Raw genomic sequence first — 19829 nt, 5'->3', positions numbered from 1 at the left:
TTTTATAATTTTTTTGATAATTTGATGTTTTTAATGCTGGCTACTTTACAAGAGGTGTGCTGGGTACTATAAAGATAGGTTTAAAAAATTAAAAAAAAATAAAATTTCTACCAGCTGAAAAAAAAATATAAAGATAGGTTTTTATAGTATTTTAAAAGATACACATTATATACTAGTGTTAGAAACTTTTCTAGTTCCTAGGTCACTACCATGAGTCCTATAGATAAAGTTCTTATCCTCATATCATTTACATTCCAGTGGGCTCTTTGATATCTGGATGCTTCTTGTAGAGGTGATTATATTCCACATTTCCTATTACAATCACAAGTGATGTAACTGAGGAACGTTAAATTTTACTAATCTGAATTTGTGAAAGATTAAGCCCAGGTTACCAGTGTATTAAATTTTCCTTCTTCCAAAATGACCAGTATTCTTCTTTGAAAGTTTAAATCTGGTCCCCCCCCAAAAAAATAAAAATAAATAAATCTGGTCCCTTGTGAGGTACAGCATACCTGCAACACTCGTATGGAACGTGGGAATGAAAAAGATGTTAAAAATGATTAAAAACTAATACTTGGGAAACAGTTTGACATTTCTTTAGCTTTTGCTTTAGGCTTGTACTTCTCAGAATAACTAACTCATTCTAACAGCATAAAAGAGAAACACTGGAGTTAATGTTGGTTTTTGTCCTTGGTGTGTTCAGGAAGGAAAGTAGAGACCCTGCAGCCTAAATAAAACAAGAACACAGCTCGTAACTTTATCAGACTTACAAAACTTTAAACTACTGCACATCTAAAATGTGATAAGGACTATGCACTATCAACTGTATTCTTAAGTATAATTTTATTCCTCGAGATAACTCTGAAGACCCATGTGCATTGTATAATCTCAAATGCATGTTCTCTCATCAGGATGCCCCTGCTGCTGCTCGGCAGCAGTTCTACACTGACATGTACTGTCCAATCTGTTTACATCAAGCCTCCTTCCCTGTTGAAACAAACTGTGGACATCTTTTTTGTGGTAAGCAAACAATGCTATATTTGAGAGAAGTGACTATTTAGACCAAGACCCGTATGGGTACATGGGCTAGATTCCTAATTTTGTCACATTTTGTATTTTTTTTTTTAAAGACTTTATTCATGAGAGAGAGAGAGAGAGACAGAGACACAGGCAGAAGGAGAAGCAGGCTCCATGCAGGGAGCCCGATGTGGGACTCAATCCCGAGACTCCAGGATCACGCCCTGGGCCGAAGGCAGGTGCTAAACCACTGAGCCACCCAGGGATCCCTGTCAGTTTTGTATTACATGAATGGGATAGATGGCTTCTGATACCCTGGTCTACTTGTTAGCCACTTTGATTTAGTGTCTGTGAGCTCAAAGATGAAAAAACACTAGTTGTTCAACTTCTCAGTAAACAGTAATGTGTTTCTTTGATAATTTAAGTATATGAATACCATGAGGGATTGCCGAATCCTTCATTGTTTATTACTTTGTGGTAGTTTCATTTATTATTCATCCTTCCTAAGGCAGGAAGTATCTCTTAAGACCCTACCCAAGACCTTCCCTTTAGCTCTCTTACCTCCTTTTTACCCTGCACCAGCTCAAAATGATCCTTTAACTTTCTTTCTCCCATTTGTATCTGTTGTTTGAGGTTATATAGAATTACTAAGTATATAGCGCTGCTATTTATGCTTTGCAGGATGACATAAATACTTTGAAATCCATATCATGCAGTGCAGGGTCTTCTATACCTGTGTTCATTTAGTAATTACTGATCAGTCCCATTATTGCATCATCCATTAATTTCATCCTCTTCCCTAAGTTAGCTAACAAGTTATAAAACACTTAATTCAGTATCTATTTTTGTCTTTTGGGAATGCTAATGAGCAGCAAAATTATGAAAGATCAGATAGAGAAATTATTTGGCCACCAGAGAAAGCAGATATTCTCCCCTCCCCAAAACCTCTGGTAGATATTCCTAATCAATTGGACATTCTTTCTGAGTCTGGAGATGACCTCAATCATCCTCTGATACAGAACTTCAGGCAGGTGTTAAGAATCAATGAGATTTGCCAAGCTAGATGAACTCCATTTGCCAACCCAGGCTTAGGTAATTCATAGAGTGGATAACCCAGTCAATTGAAAGATGGCTGTATTATATTCTTGGTTTCTGGGTCTGAGGTAATTGGGTAGATTGCTTCTGATAGCCTGCCTGCTGTGCTTGTTAGATACTTTTATTTACTGTCTCTTGGTTCAGAGATTTAAAATCTAGTCATTCAACTTCTCAGTAAACAGAAATGTGTTTCTTTGAATAGTAATTCACGTGTTGGTACTATATCAACAGCATCTTAGCTTGGTTCCTGTATATGGAACTACAGTTCTGTTACTTTACAGTGAGCTAAGAATAATGGCAGCAACAGACTTCATCTTAAATTGGATTTGTGACCCATATTGTTTTTACTTAATTCTTTAGCAACCTTATAAAGTGTTATTCCCATTTTGCAAAAAAACTTAGATTATGACCCAGATTAAAGTCATTGGGTCATCTCTCCCACCCACCATCTTATTTAAGGGGCTCTCTTTTTATAGAAGAGGAAAGTTGAAGAAAAGGGAAAACCTTGATAATATAGCAGATGTGTGAACTGGATGGAGTTTTTGATTTGCTGAACTGTGGTTTTTCTGTGCAGTAACCATTACATAATTTGCAAAGCAAGGACACCTGTACTCTAATTTGTAGGAAAGAGATGTAGAATTAAATAAGTTAATATATATCAAAACACATTGAACTTTTGAGTGAACAGGTAGTAAAGCTAAGGCATCATTACAGATGTTAGTAATAATACAAGATTCATAAGTTTTGCTTTCATATGGTTTCTATGTGAAATTAGATTGCTCAAATTAATATTATCTAACACAGCACTCTGAGAGCAGGGAAAGATACCAGACAAAGATTGTTTGGCTTTTAAATTCATCTTTATTTATTTAAGATTTTATTTTTTTACTTGAGAGAACAAGATAGAGAGCATGATCAGGGGGCAGAGGGAGAGGGAGAAACAGATACCCCACCACCCCCGAGTAGGGAGCTGGACACTGGGCTCCATCCAAGAACCGGGAGATCATAACCTGAGCCAGAGGCAGATGCTTAACCAAGTGAGTCAACCCAGGCATCCCTTAAATTCATCTTTAAATCATTGAACCTGTTTTTCCCCACAGTCAGTGTAATGTCCAATGTGGATAGCCTTTGCTTAGCCCCTTGGTTTCCTTACCAGTCTCCTTACATACCATTTATTTCTACCTCTGGTGTTTACTCCTTGCTATTCATAAAACTTGGAGCATCCTGCTTCCTGTTCTGTATTTAAATCTTACCTATCCTACAAAGTTAGTTCAGATCCTTTCTCATCGACAAATTATTCTGATGCATCCCAGACTTCTCCCTCCCTACGTTCCTTTTGTACTTGAGTTAATAATAAACAGTTTGAGATTTAACTACCTTCTGATTGATTTCAGTATGTCACCTTGGTCTTTTCGATTTGACTGTCATTGCTTATTCTAAATTCTGGACATTTATTTAATCTGGAAGAATCAGAATAAGGAACACAGGAAGGCTAAGTGAGGTTGCTAAGACAAGAATAAGAATACGGGAAAGATCCTAGAGGTAGAAGGGAGGCTGGAAGCACTTAGTTCAGATTCATAATGGGATCTGGATTATCTGAGAAATAGGTGTCCTGCAGAGAAGAAATGAATTGGCCCCTTAAACATCAGATAGTATTTTATTTTATTTTTAAGATTTTATTTATTTATTCATGAGAGACACAGAGAGAGAAAGAGGGAAGCAGAGACATAGGCAGAGGGAGAAGCAGGCTCCATGCAGGGAGCCTGATGTGGGACTCAATCCTGGGACTCCAGGATCATGCCCTGGGCTAAAGGCAGACACTTAACCACTGAGCCACTCAGGCGTCCCAGTATTTTAAAATATCCCTTCTTCATTTGTTACTGGCCTGAACTTTAGTGCTTCTACGCTTAGCTTACCTGCCATTTTTTTGAGGTCTATCACTCTTCCTTTAGGCTGTCTTTAGCTGTTTTGCTCCTCATGCACACCTTCAAGGAGAAAAATCAAATCCATCTAGTACAAAAATTGATTGAATTATTGAACTGGATTATAAACTATTAGGTCAGAGAGCATGTAGTCTTTGTGTCCTTTAGTTCTTTGTTATTGACACCATTGTAATTTGGCTTTCTAAATTCTTAAAAAAAATAGAAGTTGTGTTTTTTGTAACATATATACCAACTTTGGAACAGAAAATTAATATTGTGATTTGTTGGTTGTCATATTTACAATGATTATTTTACATAGGAAATGCAGTATTTTTCAGCATTGGAGCAGTTAATGCATCTTGCTTTGAGTTGTATAAAAATATCTGTATCTTAGCTAGTAGTTTAAAAATATTTCTCAGTGGCTGAGAATTATTACTAGATTTGAATTTGCCTGAAGAGTTGGTTAGATGAAATAAAAAATATTTTAAAATAAGATGATACTATGAAAATATTTCAAATATAGGAAACTTTCTGAAGATTCATGGGCTTTAAAATTTAAAATATCAGTATTAATTTTTTTTTCCTCCTCATTAGGTACCTGCATTATTGCATACTGGCGGTATGGTTCATGGCTTGGGGCAATCAGTTGTCCAATCTGTAGACAAACGGTAATGTTTGTATCCAGAAAGCATCAATTTATGCTAGTTCCTTTTGTAAATTTTTAAAATTTCTGTATCTAATTTTTGAATTGTTCTGATTTTTTTAAGTTTTTTTTTTTTTTTTTAAAGATTGTATTTATTTATGAGAGACACAGAGAGTCAGAGGCAGAGGGAGAAGCAGACTCCCTGAAGGGAGCCTGATGTAGGACTTGACCTCAGGACCCTAGGATCACACCCTGAGCTAAAGGCAAATGTTCAACCACTGAGCTAGCCAGGCATCCCTTACAGTTTTATTTAAATTCCAGTTAACATCTAGTGTAATATAGGTTTCAAATGTACAATATAGTGAACAACACTTCCATACCATACACTGTGCTCATCATAAGTGTGGTCCTTAATCCTCATCATCTATCTCACCTATCCTCTCACCTAACGTCCCCTCTGGTAACCATCAGTTTGTTCTCTTTAGTTAAAAGAGTCTGTTTCTTTCCTTGCCTCTCTCTCCCGTTTTCATTTTGTTTCTTAAATTCCACATGTGAGTGAAATCATATGGTATTTGTCTTTCTCCAACTGACAGATTTCACTCAACATAATATTCTAGCTCCTTCCATGTTGTTGCAAAGTTGCAAATGGCACGATTTCATTCTTTTTTATGTCTCAGTAATACTCTATTGTATATATACCACTTCTTTATCCATTTAGCAGTTGATGGGCACTATGGCTGTTTCCATAATTTGGCTATGGTAGATAATGCTGCTAAACATTAGGGTGCATGTAACCCTTTGAATTAGTATTTTTGTCTTCTTTGGGTAAGCACCAGTTGTTGGGTCGTAAGGAAGTTCTGTTTATCCAAAGCTTCTATAGTGTTACTCCATTATTTTTTAACATGTCTGAAAGACACCAAGAAAAGGAAATTTTCTTCTAAATCCCTCAATTGTAGTAAAAAAAAAAAAAAAAAAAAACACCTGGTAAATGAAACCTTCTCAAAATTCTAGTGAGACTTCATTGTGATACTAGCAAAGGAATAATCGAACCAGCTAATCAGGCTTAAACAAGTATTTCCCCTACATATACTTCTTTTGGGAAAAAAAAAAAAAAAGTTCTTCCCTTCCAACTTACTTTAAAAAAAAAAAAGAATTTATTTATTTATTTGACAGTAGAGAGCAAGCTAGCACACAGGCAGGGGGAGTGGCAGGCAGAGGTGGAGAGAGAAGCAGGCTCCTGAATCTGGGCTAAATCCCAGGACACTGGGATCATGACCTGAGCTAAAGCAGAAACTTAACTGACTGAGCCACTCAGGGCTACTCAATTTACTTTAATCTGCCCTTCTCCAGTGAGGGTCTAAATAGCTTTATATGATGAATAATAATTTTTTTAAATGTCTCTTTGGGAGACATTTTTACATATTATATGATCCAGAACAGATCTTTATAGTTGGTATAGAAGGTACTTCAGGAGGGAAACAGTAAGTTTTTATAAATCTATACTGAAGACTGAAATGTCAGCACAGATGATATGTGCCACCTTTTCTCAATTTCTCTGATAAACCAGAAAAACAAAATACTGTTAAATTTGAGAAAATGAAATTTTTAGTTTTTAATTTTTTTTTTATTTATTTATGATAGTCACAGAGAGAGAGAGATAGAGGCAGAGACACAGGCAGAGGGAGAAGCAGGCTCCATGCAGGGAGCCCAATGTGGGACTCGATCCCGGGTCTCCAGGATCGCGCCCTGGGCCAAAGACAGGTGCTAAACCACTGCGCCACCCAGGGATCCCCTTAGTTTTTTAATTAGTAAATATAGTGAAATAGAACATTCTGTCAGTTGTATACTTTTTTTCATAATTTCCTGTATACTTACTTTATTTTTCATTTAAAATAAAAATACCTGCCTTTCTAATATTGAGTTATGAACATGTAAAAAGACAGTAGCTCCTTAGGAAGTATTCCATTGTGCAAAGCGAAGTCCTAAAACAGAGAGCTTTCAAGTAAAGAAGTCAAATTGAACACATATATTTGCTTTTGCTACCTTTTGCAAGCCCACTAAAAGAACAGGACGTTTTGTAAAAAGCCATAAACCCACAGAGACCAAAAAACGAATCAAAATGGTAGAAGAAGCCAGTTTTTCCAGAAGTCTTTGTAAACTATAACAGACATACAGAAAAGCACACAAAACAAATGAGTACAGCTTATTAAATCATCACAAAGCAACACTTCAGTAATCATCACTCAGGTGAAGAAATAGAAACTGGCCTAACAGCCCCCAGAAGCCTCCTAAGGATCAAATCTCCACCCGCTCCTTCCTCTCCTAGAGGCAAACTAGTGTTTGACTTTTATGATAAGCATTTCCTTGATTTTCTTTATAGGTTTATTACTGTAGCATACATCTCTAAGATTATTTAGTTTTGTCTGATTTTTGGACTTCATAGGAATAAAACCATATAGCATGAATTGTTAAACAGACACAGACACACATACCCTTTCAGCCTTTGTGATGCTGGCTATCCACTTATCCCCATCACTGCTTTATTTTTTGGTGTAGAGAGGGAAGTTCGGGGCTTTATCTTCCTTCTTTCCTGTGTGCTTCTACGTTTCCCAAATTCTGCCTCTTTCACATTTGACTTTGTATCACGTGGCTGGTGTGTTTTGTTTTTGTTTGTACTGCCTCTATGGCTGATTTGATTATGTGACACAAGGCAGTCAACAGAGAAGTTTATTTGCAGGATACCACCTCTCATAATCCTTAGCTATCTGCCAGCAACACCGAGACCAGACCATATTATAGAATGGTCTCACATTAAAGAATTAGTTCTACCACATGTCCCCTCTTCTTGGCTCTTTCCACAGCTCTTCATAGGTTATATATGTATTAGTAGGTGATACCCTTCTGACCACCCATAAATTGCTAGAGCCTAGAAAGGTAGAGAAAAAATTGTTTTTATATAATAGCTTTTGGTTCCCTAACTGTAGAAGAATTCATCCTGGAAGCAAGACAGGTGGCAGGTACCTGTTCCCCATCCTGTTTCACTGGAAATAGTGTACAGGCCGCTGCTTCTGACTGTAACATGCTCCCCACTTCTCTTTCTGAATGTATACCAGTGGTGTTACCTGCACTGCGAGGGCGATGATATGTTTCCAGCTTTCTGGGCACCCCAGGCAGAACTCTTTATTCTCAAGCATCATTATAACCCCCACCACAGTGCCTTATAACAGGCTGTTGACCAGGTCTGCTTCCCCTTCTATCCTTGGGGAGGTTAAGTTTTTGGGTATATGTAGCACTTAGCACAGTGCCTGGCCTACAGTAAGTGGTCAATTATTATTTATCGAAGGATGCATTTTTATTAGCCAATTTGTGAAGAGAGGCTGTACTTGCTTTCCTACCACCTACTGCTCTTCTTCACTCCTTTCTTTGGCTGTTTGGGGAGCATGTGAGTGGTGGGAAGTCCTGGTTTTACAGCTGACCTGAAGAAGGATCAGAACAGCTAGATGATTTAAACCTAAATCCGTCACTGCTCCTTCCCATTTTTATCCTACTGTACAGTGACCATTTCTATAGGCATGGTTATATATATATATATATATTTATATAAAGATTTTATTTATTTATTCATGAGAGAGAGGCAGAGACACAGGCAGAGGGAGAAGCAGTCTCCCTGCAGGGAGCCCGATGTGGGACTCGATCCCAAGACCTCAGGATCACGACCTGAGCCAAAGGCAGACATTCAACCACTGAGCCACCCAGACGTCCTGGCATAGTTATATATTAAAATGTACTTGTTTTTCAAGATGCTGTCATCTTCAGATTACCTCAGTATGGTCCTGGGATATTTGTTTATCCTAACCTCTACCATGGAGGAAACCAGGTTAAAAGTATTACATTATATATCAGTATCAAGAATTACCTTTTTTGACTATAGTAGGGATGGGTGTTTGAGAGTGGGCCTCTGCAATAACTTAATCGCTGTATTATGTTTGGTAGCATTTGAAGATATTTCAAATACCAGTGAGGTTGAAGAATAATGATTTTAATCACAAAAGAAATCCCTAATTTTTCTCTCACAATGTTAAACATGTATTTTTATGTCACTTTGCTCCTGAATATGTTCTCATAATTCTTACATCCTCAAATATTTGTTAGCCCAAACAGAGAACTACTGACTTTATTCCTAGAGTGAACTGGAAGATATTAGAACCAGTGTTTAGTTAATTTGCCCATTTGATTTTATGGGAATACAAATTACATTTTGCTTTGGATTTTATTGTAAGGCAATGATAACTTACTTTCCTCCTCATGTTGCCTTTATTCAAAGCAATGAGTGAAAAAAATGAATGAAATATAAGTTTAGAAGCTTTTCTCATTCTATTGAATAATAACACAAAAGGAAAATTAATGCAGAAAGGTATAACATTTTTTTTTTTTTGTAATACACAGGTAACTTTACTGCTAACAGTATTTGGTGAAAATGACCAATCTCAGGATGTTGTATCATTGCGTCAAGATATTAATGATTATAACCGGAGATTCTCAGGGCAGCCCAGATCTGTAAGTAATGTTATAGCAGGTGCAAAGTTAGAGTATAATGATACTTCTGTTTTGTAAGGTGAGATTGACCAAATATTCTTTGACTATAAAAAATCTCATTGTTTATGTGTGTTGGGTAAAGTTTTAACCTTTGTCATTGTTGTCAATTACAGAGTAACAGCTTTCCCAAGGACTATAGTTCTCTATTAAAAAAAAAAAGCATTATAGAAGTCTTTATAAGAGAGATATCAAAAAAGAAAAATTAGAGGGAAATGTAAAATTATTGACTCCAGTGCAAATCTAAAATAGGGACTGTCTAATGAAAAACTTAAAACTGAGAACTTGTGGAGAGTTTTACAATTGTGTTTTCTACTTTTTTATTTACCCTGGCCTTCTGTTTGAAATGTTTCCCTAAGTAAATCTAGGTGTTGAGGTTTTTTGATATGTTATTTTAGTTACCTAAAAGCATTTGATTTTTAAAGAACATATTGACTCTATAGTTGACCTCGCCCCCAAAAAAAATCATATGGTAGGTTAAAAACTCACATTTTACTGGCTCATTCAGTTTTCTTAAAATCTAACAAAGAATTCTAGAAGTGTGTGCATGACTAAGTATGTACTTCAAAAATAAGAATATGCTAAGTACATATTTATATGGAAAGTCCTCTGAGCTCTAAAGCATACATGCAGGTACTTGGCTTGCATCTCCACTCGGATATTTCACAGCGTCTCACACGCCATATGTACAATATTGAATTGCTTCCCTCCTCAACAGTGTACTCTTTTCTCAGTCTTACTCAGCTGTTTTGATTTCTTCCTTTCCCTCATTCCCCTCACCTGATCTAGAAATAAGTTGTGTCATTTCTTTTTTTAGGAGATCCTGTCATTTTTATCTCATAAAAATAGGCTGTGTTTATAGCAATCATACTAGCCTAAGCCACCATCATCTCTTGCTTAGGATACACTTCAAGTGGCCTTGTCACTGTGACTTTTTTCTCTGCATAGCAGCCCAAATAATATTTTGAAAACATAAATAAAACCATGACATTTTTGTATTTTAAAACTTCCAGTGTTTTGGAATAATGTTCCAACTCCTTCCTGTGCTCACAAGGTCCTGCATGACCTAGTCACTCTCTCCCAAGCCTCACTCAAAATGCTTCACCTCCACCAGCTGCCTTTCACTCTCAAAATACACTCCAAGTTTTTCCATCTTACTACCTTCACACATGACGCCTCTATTTGGCATACTTGTCCCTCTGCTTTTCTCATGGCTGACTTCTCATCTTTTAGGTTGTTCTTAAATCACCCTTCCTCAGGGAGGCTTTCCTGATCAACTAAGGTATTCACTATCATTGTCCTCTGCACTGTTCCTTTGTAGCATGTCACAAACGATACTCAAATCTCGTTCATTATCTTTCTCTCAGTAGACTAAAAGCTTCATGAGGGCAAGCATTATCTTTATATACTCACTGCTCTATTCTCATTGCAATTTCAGTGCCTGGGATACAGTAGGTTCTTAATATTTGTTGAATAAATTAATGAGTTATCCTTAAAAATTGATACTACTACTCTCAGCAAATAATATAATCTATTAAAATGCTTCAGTATTATTATATGTGCTGCCAAAACAAGCACAAAGTACTTCAGTATTAAATACTTGTGTAATCTTGTGCTTCTTTGCCTGTATTCCTTATACTGTGATGTCATGTACACTTAAGAGCATACAATTTCAAAAGTTGTGGATAACAGATAAATCTAGCTGTTTAAACAGACAGAAAACTTAATCCAATCATTGTTGTCCTCCATAGTTATTTGGGGGCCTCTTCTATTTTTCATCCAGCAATTATTTTTTTGCATATCCTCTAGTGACATCTATAGGATGATTCTTTGAAAATCAACATGTCCCAAATTCAAGACCTATCACTGAACTTAAAAAAAGTCATTTTAAGATATTTATTCCTATTTTTAAGTGTGAAGCATACCATTGCTCAATTATTAATTTTTGGTAGGTGTCATATATTTGATGAGTAAGAAGTCTGGTGTGTGATGAAATTACAGTGTAATAGAGACAGCTTTGATTGGTATTTTCCCTCATCCAAAGTTGGAGTAAGATTGTGATTAATATACAGACATTTCTTTTTTTTTTCAAACATTTCTTAATAACCTTAATCATCCTTCTTGTCTACTTATTACAGAGTTTGTATAAGTGATACCATATGAAAACAGCTCTGATAAGGGACAGAAAAGTATTCAAAAGACCTCTGGCTGGTCACTAGAATATTTAAAATAATTTATCATAGACTTGTGAAAGTTATACAGCTGTTTTGTTTTAAATGTTTCTCCTATAGAGAATAGAAAATTAATGTAGGAAGTGATTCTAAAAAGACCATTTTGATTTTTTATGACCAAGTTTTCAAAAGGATTTACGAGATTATCTGGTGGAGTTTATATAACTATTTACTTATTACTTGCTCAGTTCTTCCCATTTTTGTCTTCACTTCCCTCTCTACTTATTTGGCACTCGTGAGGCAAACAAAATATATATAGTAATTATACAGATTGTTAAAAAGAGCTGAGCTGTGCCCAGTGGAATGACCACAGGAAGTGACTTTTTTCCTCTGGTCAGTTTCTCTGCATTACCAGCCCCTGAGAAGTGAGATCATGAAAGAAGTTAAGAAATCATGGTAGTTACTTACTACACAGCACCATATGTAAAACAAATGCAAAGTTTGGAGACAGAGGATAAACTAACTTGCTCAAGGTCATACAAGTAGATATTAGTACTCTTTTGTTAACTTTAGATATATTTTACTTGTCATAAAGTGCAACCTGTTTAAAGTATGTAATTCAGTGGTGTTTAGTGTATTCAGAGTAAATCTAATCTAATCATCATCATAATCTAATTTAACAGTATTTTCATCATCCCTAAATCTTGGACATCCTTTCCCATTCTCCCCTTTCCTGTCCTCTCTCCCCAGTCCTTGGTAACCACTAATTTACTTTCTGCCTCTATAGATTGGGCTATTCTGGACATTTTCATCGTTTCATTGAAATGGGATCATACAATATATGACCTTTTGTCTCTAGTTTATTTCACTTAGCATTAGTGTTTTTAAGGTTCATCGTGTTGTAATTTATATCAGAACTTCATTGCTATTTATGGCCAAATAATATATCACATTTTGTTTATACATTCATCAGTTGATGGACATTAGAATTGTTTCCACTTTTGATCTATTATGAATACTTCCATTCACATTTGTGTTTTCATTCCTCTTGAGTATATGCCTCGTTGTGGAATTGCTGGATATTATGATAGCTCTATGTTTAACATTTAGAGAAACTGCCAAACTGTTTCCAATAGTTTGTGAGGGTTCCAAGTTCTCTGAATGCTTCAATTTTCAAAAATTGATATAATTTGTTAAATTTCAGCTGTGAAAATTATGCTCACTTATGTAAAAATTAATGTTTCTGTGCATATTTCAGAAGCATAATAGGTTTTTTTTCTTTTATCTTTTTTTCATAATCGTTTTCACAAAGGTAGGGTCTGACTTTCCAAAAATTTTTGTGGCAATTAGTAATTTGCTTAAACTCAAGCTAAACCAAATAAACATCCTAGGAAGGAATCAGTTTCATTGCTATTCTTAGACTGTCAAAGCCATGTAAGTTAATGTGTCTTTAATGTATACTACTTCTGTATTGTCTGGCAATTTACAAAGATCCTTTGTATACAATATCTCTTTTAGTTCTTAATAGCCCTAGTGGCATATACTTGGTTGCATCATCTCAGTTGTTTAAACAACTTTCCCCAAGGTCACCTGACCACTAAGAGATTGACTTTGAGTTTAAACCCAGACCTGTCTGACTTTAAGAGCTGAGACTTGAGCTCAAGCCTTAGGCTCTAATCCTATATACACACACAGGAGCTTCATTTGGTTTATTTTACTAATTCAAATTAGAGAGGACTTGAATTTTGCTTCAGTATATCCTATATTTTAATTAAGTTTGTTGACATTTTAGTTGCTTTTCAGTTATCTGCTGTAAGATCTACTTTATAAGAACCTAGTTATCAAAGATCTGTTTTTAAATAAAAGATATAACTAGAAAATATGTGAAACTCCTTAATTCATGTTAACTGAGTTTGTACATTGTAAGAATATTATATTATTTTGATATCTGACATATTAGATGACAAATCATATTTTGTTCTTCCCCCTACCAGATTATGGAAAGAATTATGGATCTACCTACTTTACTGAGGCATGCATTCAGGGAAATGTTTTCAGTCGGGGGCCTTTTCTGGATGTTCCGCATCAGGATAATACTTTGTTTAATGGGAGCTTTTTTCTATCTCATATCACCTCTAGATTTTGTACCTGAAGCCTTGTTTGGAATTCTAGGCTTTCTAGATGATTTCTTTGTCATCTTTTTGTTGCTCATCTACATCTCTATTATGTATCGAGAAGTAATAACACAAAGACTAAACAGGTGAAAAAGTGTGAGTTTACTAAAATGTTTCAGCCTATGTGTGAAATCAGAAGAGCCCATGGCAGTATAGCATTTGAATATTATTGTACAAGCTTAAAACAACTGTGTGACAAACATTTGATTTCATTTGGCAAATGCCTAACAAGATAGGACTGGAATTTTTACATTACAGGTTCTAATATTAAGATTAGAATTATAATAACTTACAACTATATATTGATTCTGTGTTGTCTCTAAGTCTCTGGAAGAAATATGGAATTATATAAAAAGGGATAATTTTGTACCTTTTTATTTTTCCAAAAATTACTCAGATTAATTGGAAAAATAGTAAGATACTGTTTTACAGTTTATCCAATTTATCCTTTTCAGTGTGTATCTATATGATATATCGCTACGAGATGCATCTAATTATTTTTGTTACAATAAAATGTACAATATTGGGGGAAAGTCAGTGTGTCTTTTAGTACTAGCTAAGTTTTATGCATTTGGAGCAGTTGTGCTTTTCCATTCTGATATAATTCTTTGCTATCAGCTACAGTTAAAGAAGAAACTTGAAATTTATAATATGATTTTTTTTAATTTATTTATTCATGAGAGACACAGAGATAGAGAGAGATGCAGAGACACAGGCAGAGGGAGAAGCAGGCTCCATGCAGGGAGCCCAACGTGGGACTCCATCCCGGGTCCCCAGGATCAGGCCCTGGACTGAAGTCGGCGCTAAATCGCTGAGCCACCCGGGCTGCCCCTATAATTTGATTTTATGTTTTGGTTTATAAGACACTTGTTAATCAAAAGAAGAATTAACACGATACAAGACATTTATCTGTAGTCAGCACACATGATTTTTTTCAGTTGTGACATTTAAACAAGAATTTGGTTGGTTTTTTTTTTTTTTTTTTAAGATTTTATTTATTTATTCGTGAGAGACAGGGGCGGGGGGCAGAGACAGAAGCAGGCTCCATGCAGGGAGCCCAACTTGGGACCCGATCCCAGGTCTCCAGGATCACACCCTGGGCTTTAAGTGGTGCTAAACCACTGGGCCACTGGGGCTGCCCAAGAATTTGGTTCTTTTATAGAAATCATCTATCAAAGTAACTTGTAAAGGGAAATTTTTTTTCAGGAACCTCTGTGATACTGCAAACACATAGTAGTTTGATGCGTTTCTGAGGAAAGTAGCTTTTCATGGCAATGAGCATCAAAGACCTTGGGATGGGTATAGGGACACTATTTAAATTTAACAAGAGATATTACTGGTGAGCTATACCAACAGAATGGGCAATTTTGGTTTTCTTATCAGAAAACTTTTGTAATACTGTCCCTAGATGGCAGCATATAGCCCAGATTCCTCAGGTCTAACACAATGAGCAAGTGTTGTCTGAGGCAATTCAATAAAAAAGTTATCTTGCTTTTTTGATGGCTACAGCATAAGTACCTAATGCTCTCATCTGCAGTTTTCTGTTTTAGAAGAATCAAAACCACAAGGTTATGAAATCCTGACTCCCTCAGCTGGCACTGCTCATCTGTGAACTGGACAGCAAGGTAATCAATCAATGCCAAGGGGTCAGTGCTGGCTCTGTCACCTTGCAGTCACTGATGGTCATACTGTCCATTCATATGTTAGTGAGCCTATTTATGTATTGAGGGAGAAAAACCCCCAAATCTATCACATTCTCTCAAGTTCATCTGATTAATCATTAATTAATGAGATGCTGAATGAAATACCAGTAACAGTATTTTCTAATTTGGGTGTACCTTTGTATTGCTTGTCATAGAGAAAACAATAATGCATAAATGTAATACATTATAATTAAAGCATTTCTTGCATACTTGACATTTTATCCTTAGGACAGTCATGTGAAGAAGGCAGAGTATTGCCTTCCTTTTCATAGATGAAATCCTTGTGTTACAGATTAAATTTTGGTTTGAAGCCATGCACAAATAACTGCATAAACAGGTATTAGACTTTTAGTAAACTTCTTAGTATGGGTTCAAATAGATGTGAAGGTTACTATGAAGAGATGAAAAGCAGGAGAGAAACTGGGAACCTTGGGAAGCCTTTCAGAACACACTGGAGTAACATTAACTTAGGTGATTTAAGAGGAAGGGTCTAGAAAGATGATATATCAAGACTTCATGAATCCTAATTCTACAGTTCCAAATCAAATGTCCAGAGTGGTGGCATGTTTCAGCTGCAATTACCTGTTGAAAAGCTAACAAGTTGGGACTTGGGTATGCCACCATTTACCAGACTAGAAACAGATTTGTCACCAATTACAAATTTGATGTGGGCTATAGCAATGTCATTTTTTTGAAAGGATTTAATTTTCTTTGCATGTATTCTGCTTCAAATGTCGCATTTCTAGTTATAAGTTTATTGTAATATTTGTAATTCCTTCTAAGACTTTCCTATAGAGGTGTATTGTACCAACTTCTGTAACATACGAAGACACTATATAATGTGAGTCTTATTAAATTGAAAAGGGAACACGTGGACATCTCAGAATTTTAGGACTGCTTATTTCATCTTTCCTGATTACTGATAATAAATGTGAAAGGGATTTGAGAGTATTTAAAGCAAGTAGAGTCAATCAGTGTTTTAAAATAGTAATACTTCTATGATTTAGTTAGATCATATAAATCAAAGGAACAATTTGGATTTTTGTAAACTGCAATATTGTAACTTTCACAAAAACAGATGGTCCAACCCGAGGAGCAGAAGATAACTTTAGGCATCATGGGGGAACATGATGGTGGAAACAATTATTCTGTTCATTAGAACACTGGTTTCAGCTACTATAATTCTCAGCATTTGAAAGCAACAAGGGTCCCTGTGGCTGTGCAGATACAAACCTCACAGGGCTATTTCAGTGGACTGGTGGTTTGGTCCAAACTTTGTGACTTAGGTTGTCAAGCAGTTACTCTTTTGAATAAAAGCAATATATCTAAAATTAAAAACTTGTATTATATTCCTGTTTAATATTGTTTGCTTTAAAATTCAGAACTCCTGAAATAGTGTTCAATGTAATTGTTGCAGTGACTTTTTTTTCACTAACAGACATCCAATGTCTCATCACATTTCTAATTATGCTTACATATTTTTAAACTGAAAAAGTAGAAATGTTTTTATTTTTGAGGAAAATTATTTTTTTTAAGATTTTATTTATTTATTCATGAGAATACACAGAGAGGAGAGAAAGAGAGAGGCAGAGACACAGGCAGAGGGAGAAGCAGGCTCCATGCAGGGAGCCTGACGTGGGACTTGATCCCAGGTCTCCAGGATCATGCCCTGGGCTGAAGGCGGCGCTAAACCGCTGAGCCACCCGGTCTGCCCTGAGGAAAATTATTTAATGTGGGCAATCTATTCTGGTGGAATTGGAATTAGAATTTAGACTTGTACCCTGATTTGCCCTATTTCTTTAGAGTATATATTTGATTACCTTTTTTTCCCTAACTTATGTTTTTTTAATTTTAATTCCAGTATAATTAATATATAGTGTTACATTAGTTTCAAGTGTACAATCTAGTGATTCAGCAATTCTTTTTTATATATATATATATATTTTTAATTTTTTATTTATTTATGATAGTCACAGAGAGAGAGAGAGAGAGAGAGGCAGAGACACAGGCAGAGGGAGAAGCAGGCTCCATGCACCGGGAGCCCGATGTGGGACTCGATCCAGGGTCTCCAGGATCACACCCCGGGCTGCAGGCAGCGCTAAACCGCTGAGCCACCGGGGCTGCCCTGATTCAGCAATTCTATACATTACTCAGTGGTCATCATGTTATATGTACTCTTAATTCCCTTCACCTATCTCACCTATCCCCTTACCCATCACCAGTTCTCTATATTTGAGTCTGTTTTTTTCTCTCCTATGTTTGTTTTGTTTCTTAAATTCCATATGTGAATGAACTCATATGGTATTTTTCTTTCTTTGGCTTAATTTCACTTAATATTACACCATATAGATCTATCCATGATGTTGTAAATGGCAAGATTTCATTCTTTTTATGGCTGAGTAATATTCCATTATACACACACACACACACCCCACATCTTTTTTATCCATTCGTCTATCCGTGGACACTTGGGCTGCTTCCATATCTTGGCTATTTTATTTTTATTTTTAAAAAGATTTTATTTATTCATGAGAGACAGAGGCAGAGACCCAGGCAAAGGGAGAAGCAGGCTCCCTGTGGGGAGCCCAGTGTAGGACTCGATCCCAGGACCCTGGGATCATGACCTGAGCCAAAGGCAGACACTCAACCATGGAACCACCTAGGTGCCCTATCTTGGCTATTTTAAATAATGCTGCAGTAAACATAGGAGTGCATGTAGCTTTTCAAATTAGTATTTTCGTTTTCTTTGGGTAAATACCCAGTAGTGGAATTACTGGGTCATATGGTAATTGTGTTTTTAACTTTTTTGAGGAAAATTCATAGTTTTTTCACAGTGGCTGCGCTAGTTTGCATTCCCACTAACAGTGCAAGAGGGTTTGTTTATCTCCATCTCCTCGTCCATGCTTGTTTCTTGAGCTTTTGATTTTAGCCGTTCTGACAGGTGTGATGTAGTATCTCCTGTAGTTTTGATTTGCATTTTCCTGATTAGTGATGTTGGGCATCTTTTCAGTGACTGCTGGCTATCTGGATGTCGTCTTTGGAGAAATGCCTGTTCATGTCTTTGCCCATTTTGTAATTGGATTATTTGCTGTTTTGGTGTTGAGTTGTAGAAGTTTATGTATTTTTGATACTAACTTCTTATTGGATATGTCATTTTTAAATATCTTCTATATTCAGTAGGTTATCTTTTTGTTTTGTTGATTGTTTCCTTTGCTGCACAGAAGCTTTTTATTTTGATGTAGTCCCAATAGTGATTTTTTTTTTCCCTTGCCTCAGGAGATCTGTCTAGATTAATGTTACTATTGCTGTTGTCAGATTACTGCCTGCTTACTCTCTCCAAGGATTTTTATAGTTTCGTTTAGGCCTTTAATCCATTTTGAATTTATTTTTGTGTATGGTGATGGAAAGTAGTCCTATTTTATTCTTTTGCACATAGCTGTTGATTTTCCCAACATCTTTTTGTTGAAGAGACTATCTTTTTCCCATTGCATATTCTTGCCTCCTTTGAAGATTAATTGACCTTATAATCGTGTGTTTATTTCTGGGCCCTCTATTCCATTGATCTTTGTGTCTATTTTTATACCACTATCATGCTGTTTGATTACTATAGCTTTGTGTAGTATATTTTAAGTCTGGGATTGTGATACCACCAGTTTTGTTGTTCATTTTTGAGATTGCTTTGGCTATTCAGGATCTTGTGTGGTTCCATACAAATTTTAAGATTATTTGTCTGGTTCTATGAAAATTGCTGTTGGTATTTTCATAGGGATTGCACTGAATCTGTAGATTGCTTTGGGCAGGATAGACATTTTAACAATATTGCTCTTCTAATCCATGAACATGGAATATCTTTCTATTTGTGTTGTCTTCAGTTTGTTTCATCAGTATTTTATAGTTTTCAAAGTACAGGTTTTTCACCTCTTTGGTTAAGTTTATTCCTAGGATTTCATTCTTTTTGATGCAATTATAAATGGAATTGCTTTCTCAATTTCTCTGCTACTTCATTATTAGTGCATAGAAATGCTATGGATTTCTGTATATTGATTTTGAATCCTACAACCTTATTGAATTCACTGATCGGTTCTTGTATTTTGGTGGAGTCTTTAAGTTTTCTATATATAATGTTATGTCATCTGCAAAGAGTGGAAGTTTTACTTCTTCCTTACCAATTTGAATGCCTCTTATTTCTTTTTCTTGTCTGATTGCTGTGGTAGGACTTCCAGTACTATGTTGAATAAAAGTGGTAAGAGAGGACATCCTTGTCTTGTTCTAGACTGTGGGGGGATTGGGGAGCTCTCAGCTTTTCACCATTGAGTATGACGTTAGCTCTGGGTTTTTCATATATGGCCTTACTATGTTGAGGTGTATTCCTTCAACCAACCCTCCTTTGTTGAGGGTTTTTATCATGAATGGATGTTGTACATTGTCAAATGCTTTTTCTGCATCTAGGGAAATGATTGTATGGTCTTTATCCTCTTATGATGCTAAAATATTCTTTTCTGAGTCTATGC

General features: G+C 35.9%; 1 protein-coding gene across 4 annotated transcripts in view; it reads left to right on the top strand.

Moving 5' to 3' along the window:
- Positions 1-16194, top strand: part of RNF170 (ring finger protein 170) — a 29541-nt gene extending 13347 nt beyond the window's left edge. For all 4 annotated transcript variants that reach the window (XM_055335226.1, XM_055335223.1, XM_055335225.1 and 1 more), the window contains 4 exons: positions 912-1020; positions 4629-4702; positions 9124-9234; positions 13436-16194. In XM_055335226.1, coding sequence (XP_055191201.1) covers positions 912-1020; positions 4629-4702; positions 9124-9234; positions 13436-13705 — 564 coding nt within the window. In that variant the 3' untranslated portion in view covers positions 13706-16194. The remainder of the gene's footprint in view (positions 1-911; positions 1021-4628; positions 4703-9123; positions 9235-13435) is intronic.
- The last annotated feature ends 3635 nt before the right edge of the window (positions 16195-19829 follow it).

This window comes from Nyctereutes procyonoides, unplaced genomic scaffold (genome assembly GCF_905146905.1).
Source record: "Nyctereutes procyonoides isolate TBG_1078 unplaced genomic scaffold, NYPRO_anot_genome, whole genome shotgun sequence".
Taxonomy (NCBI): domain Eukaryota; kingdom Metazoa; phylum Chordata; class Mammalia; order Carnivora; family Canidae; genus Nyctereutes; species Nyctereutes procyonoides.
This window is presented reverse-complemented; position numbering and strand designations above follow the sequence as displayed.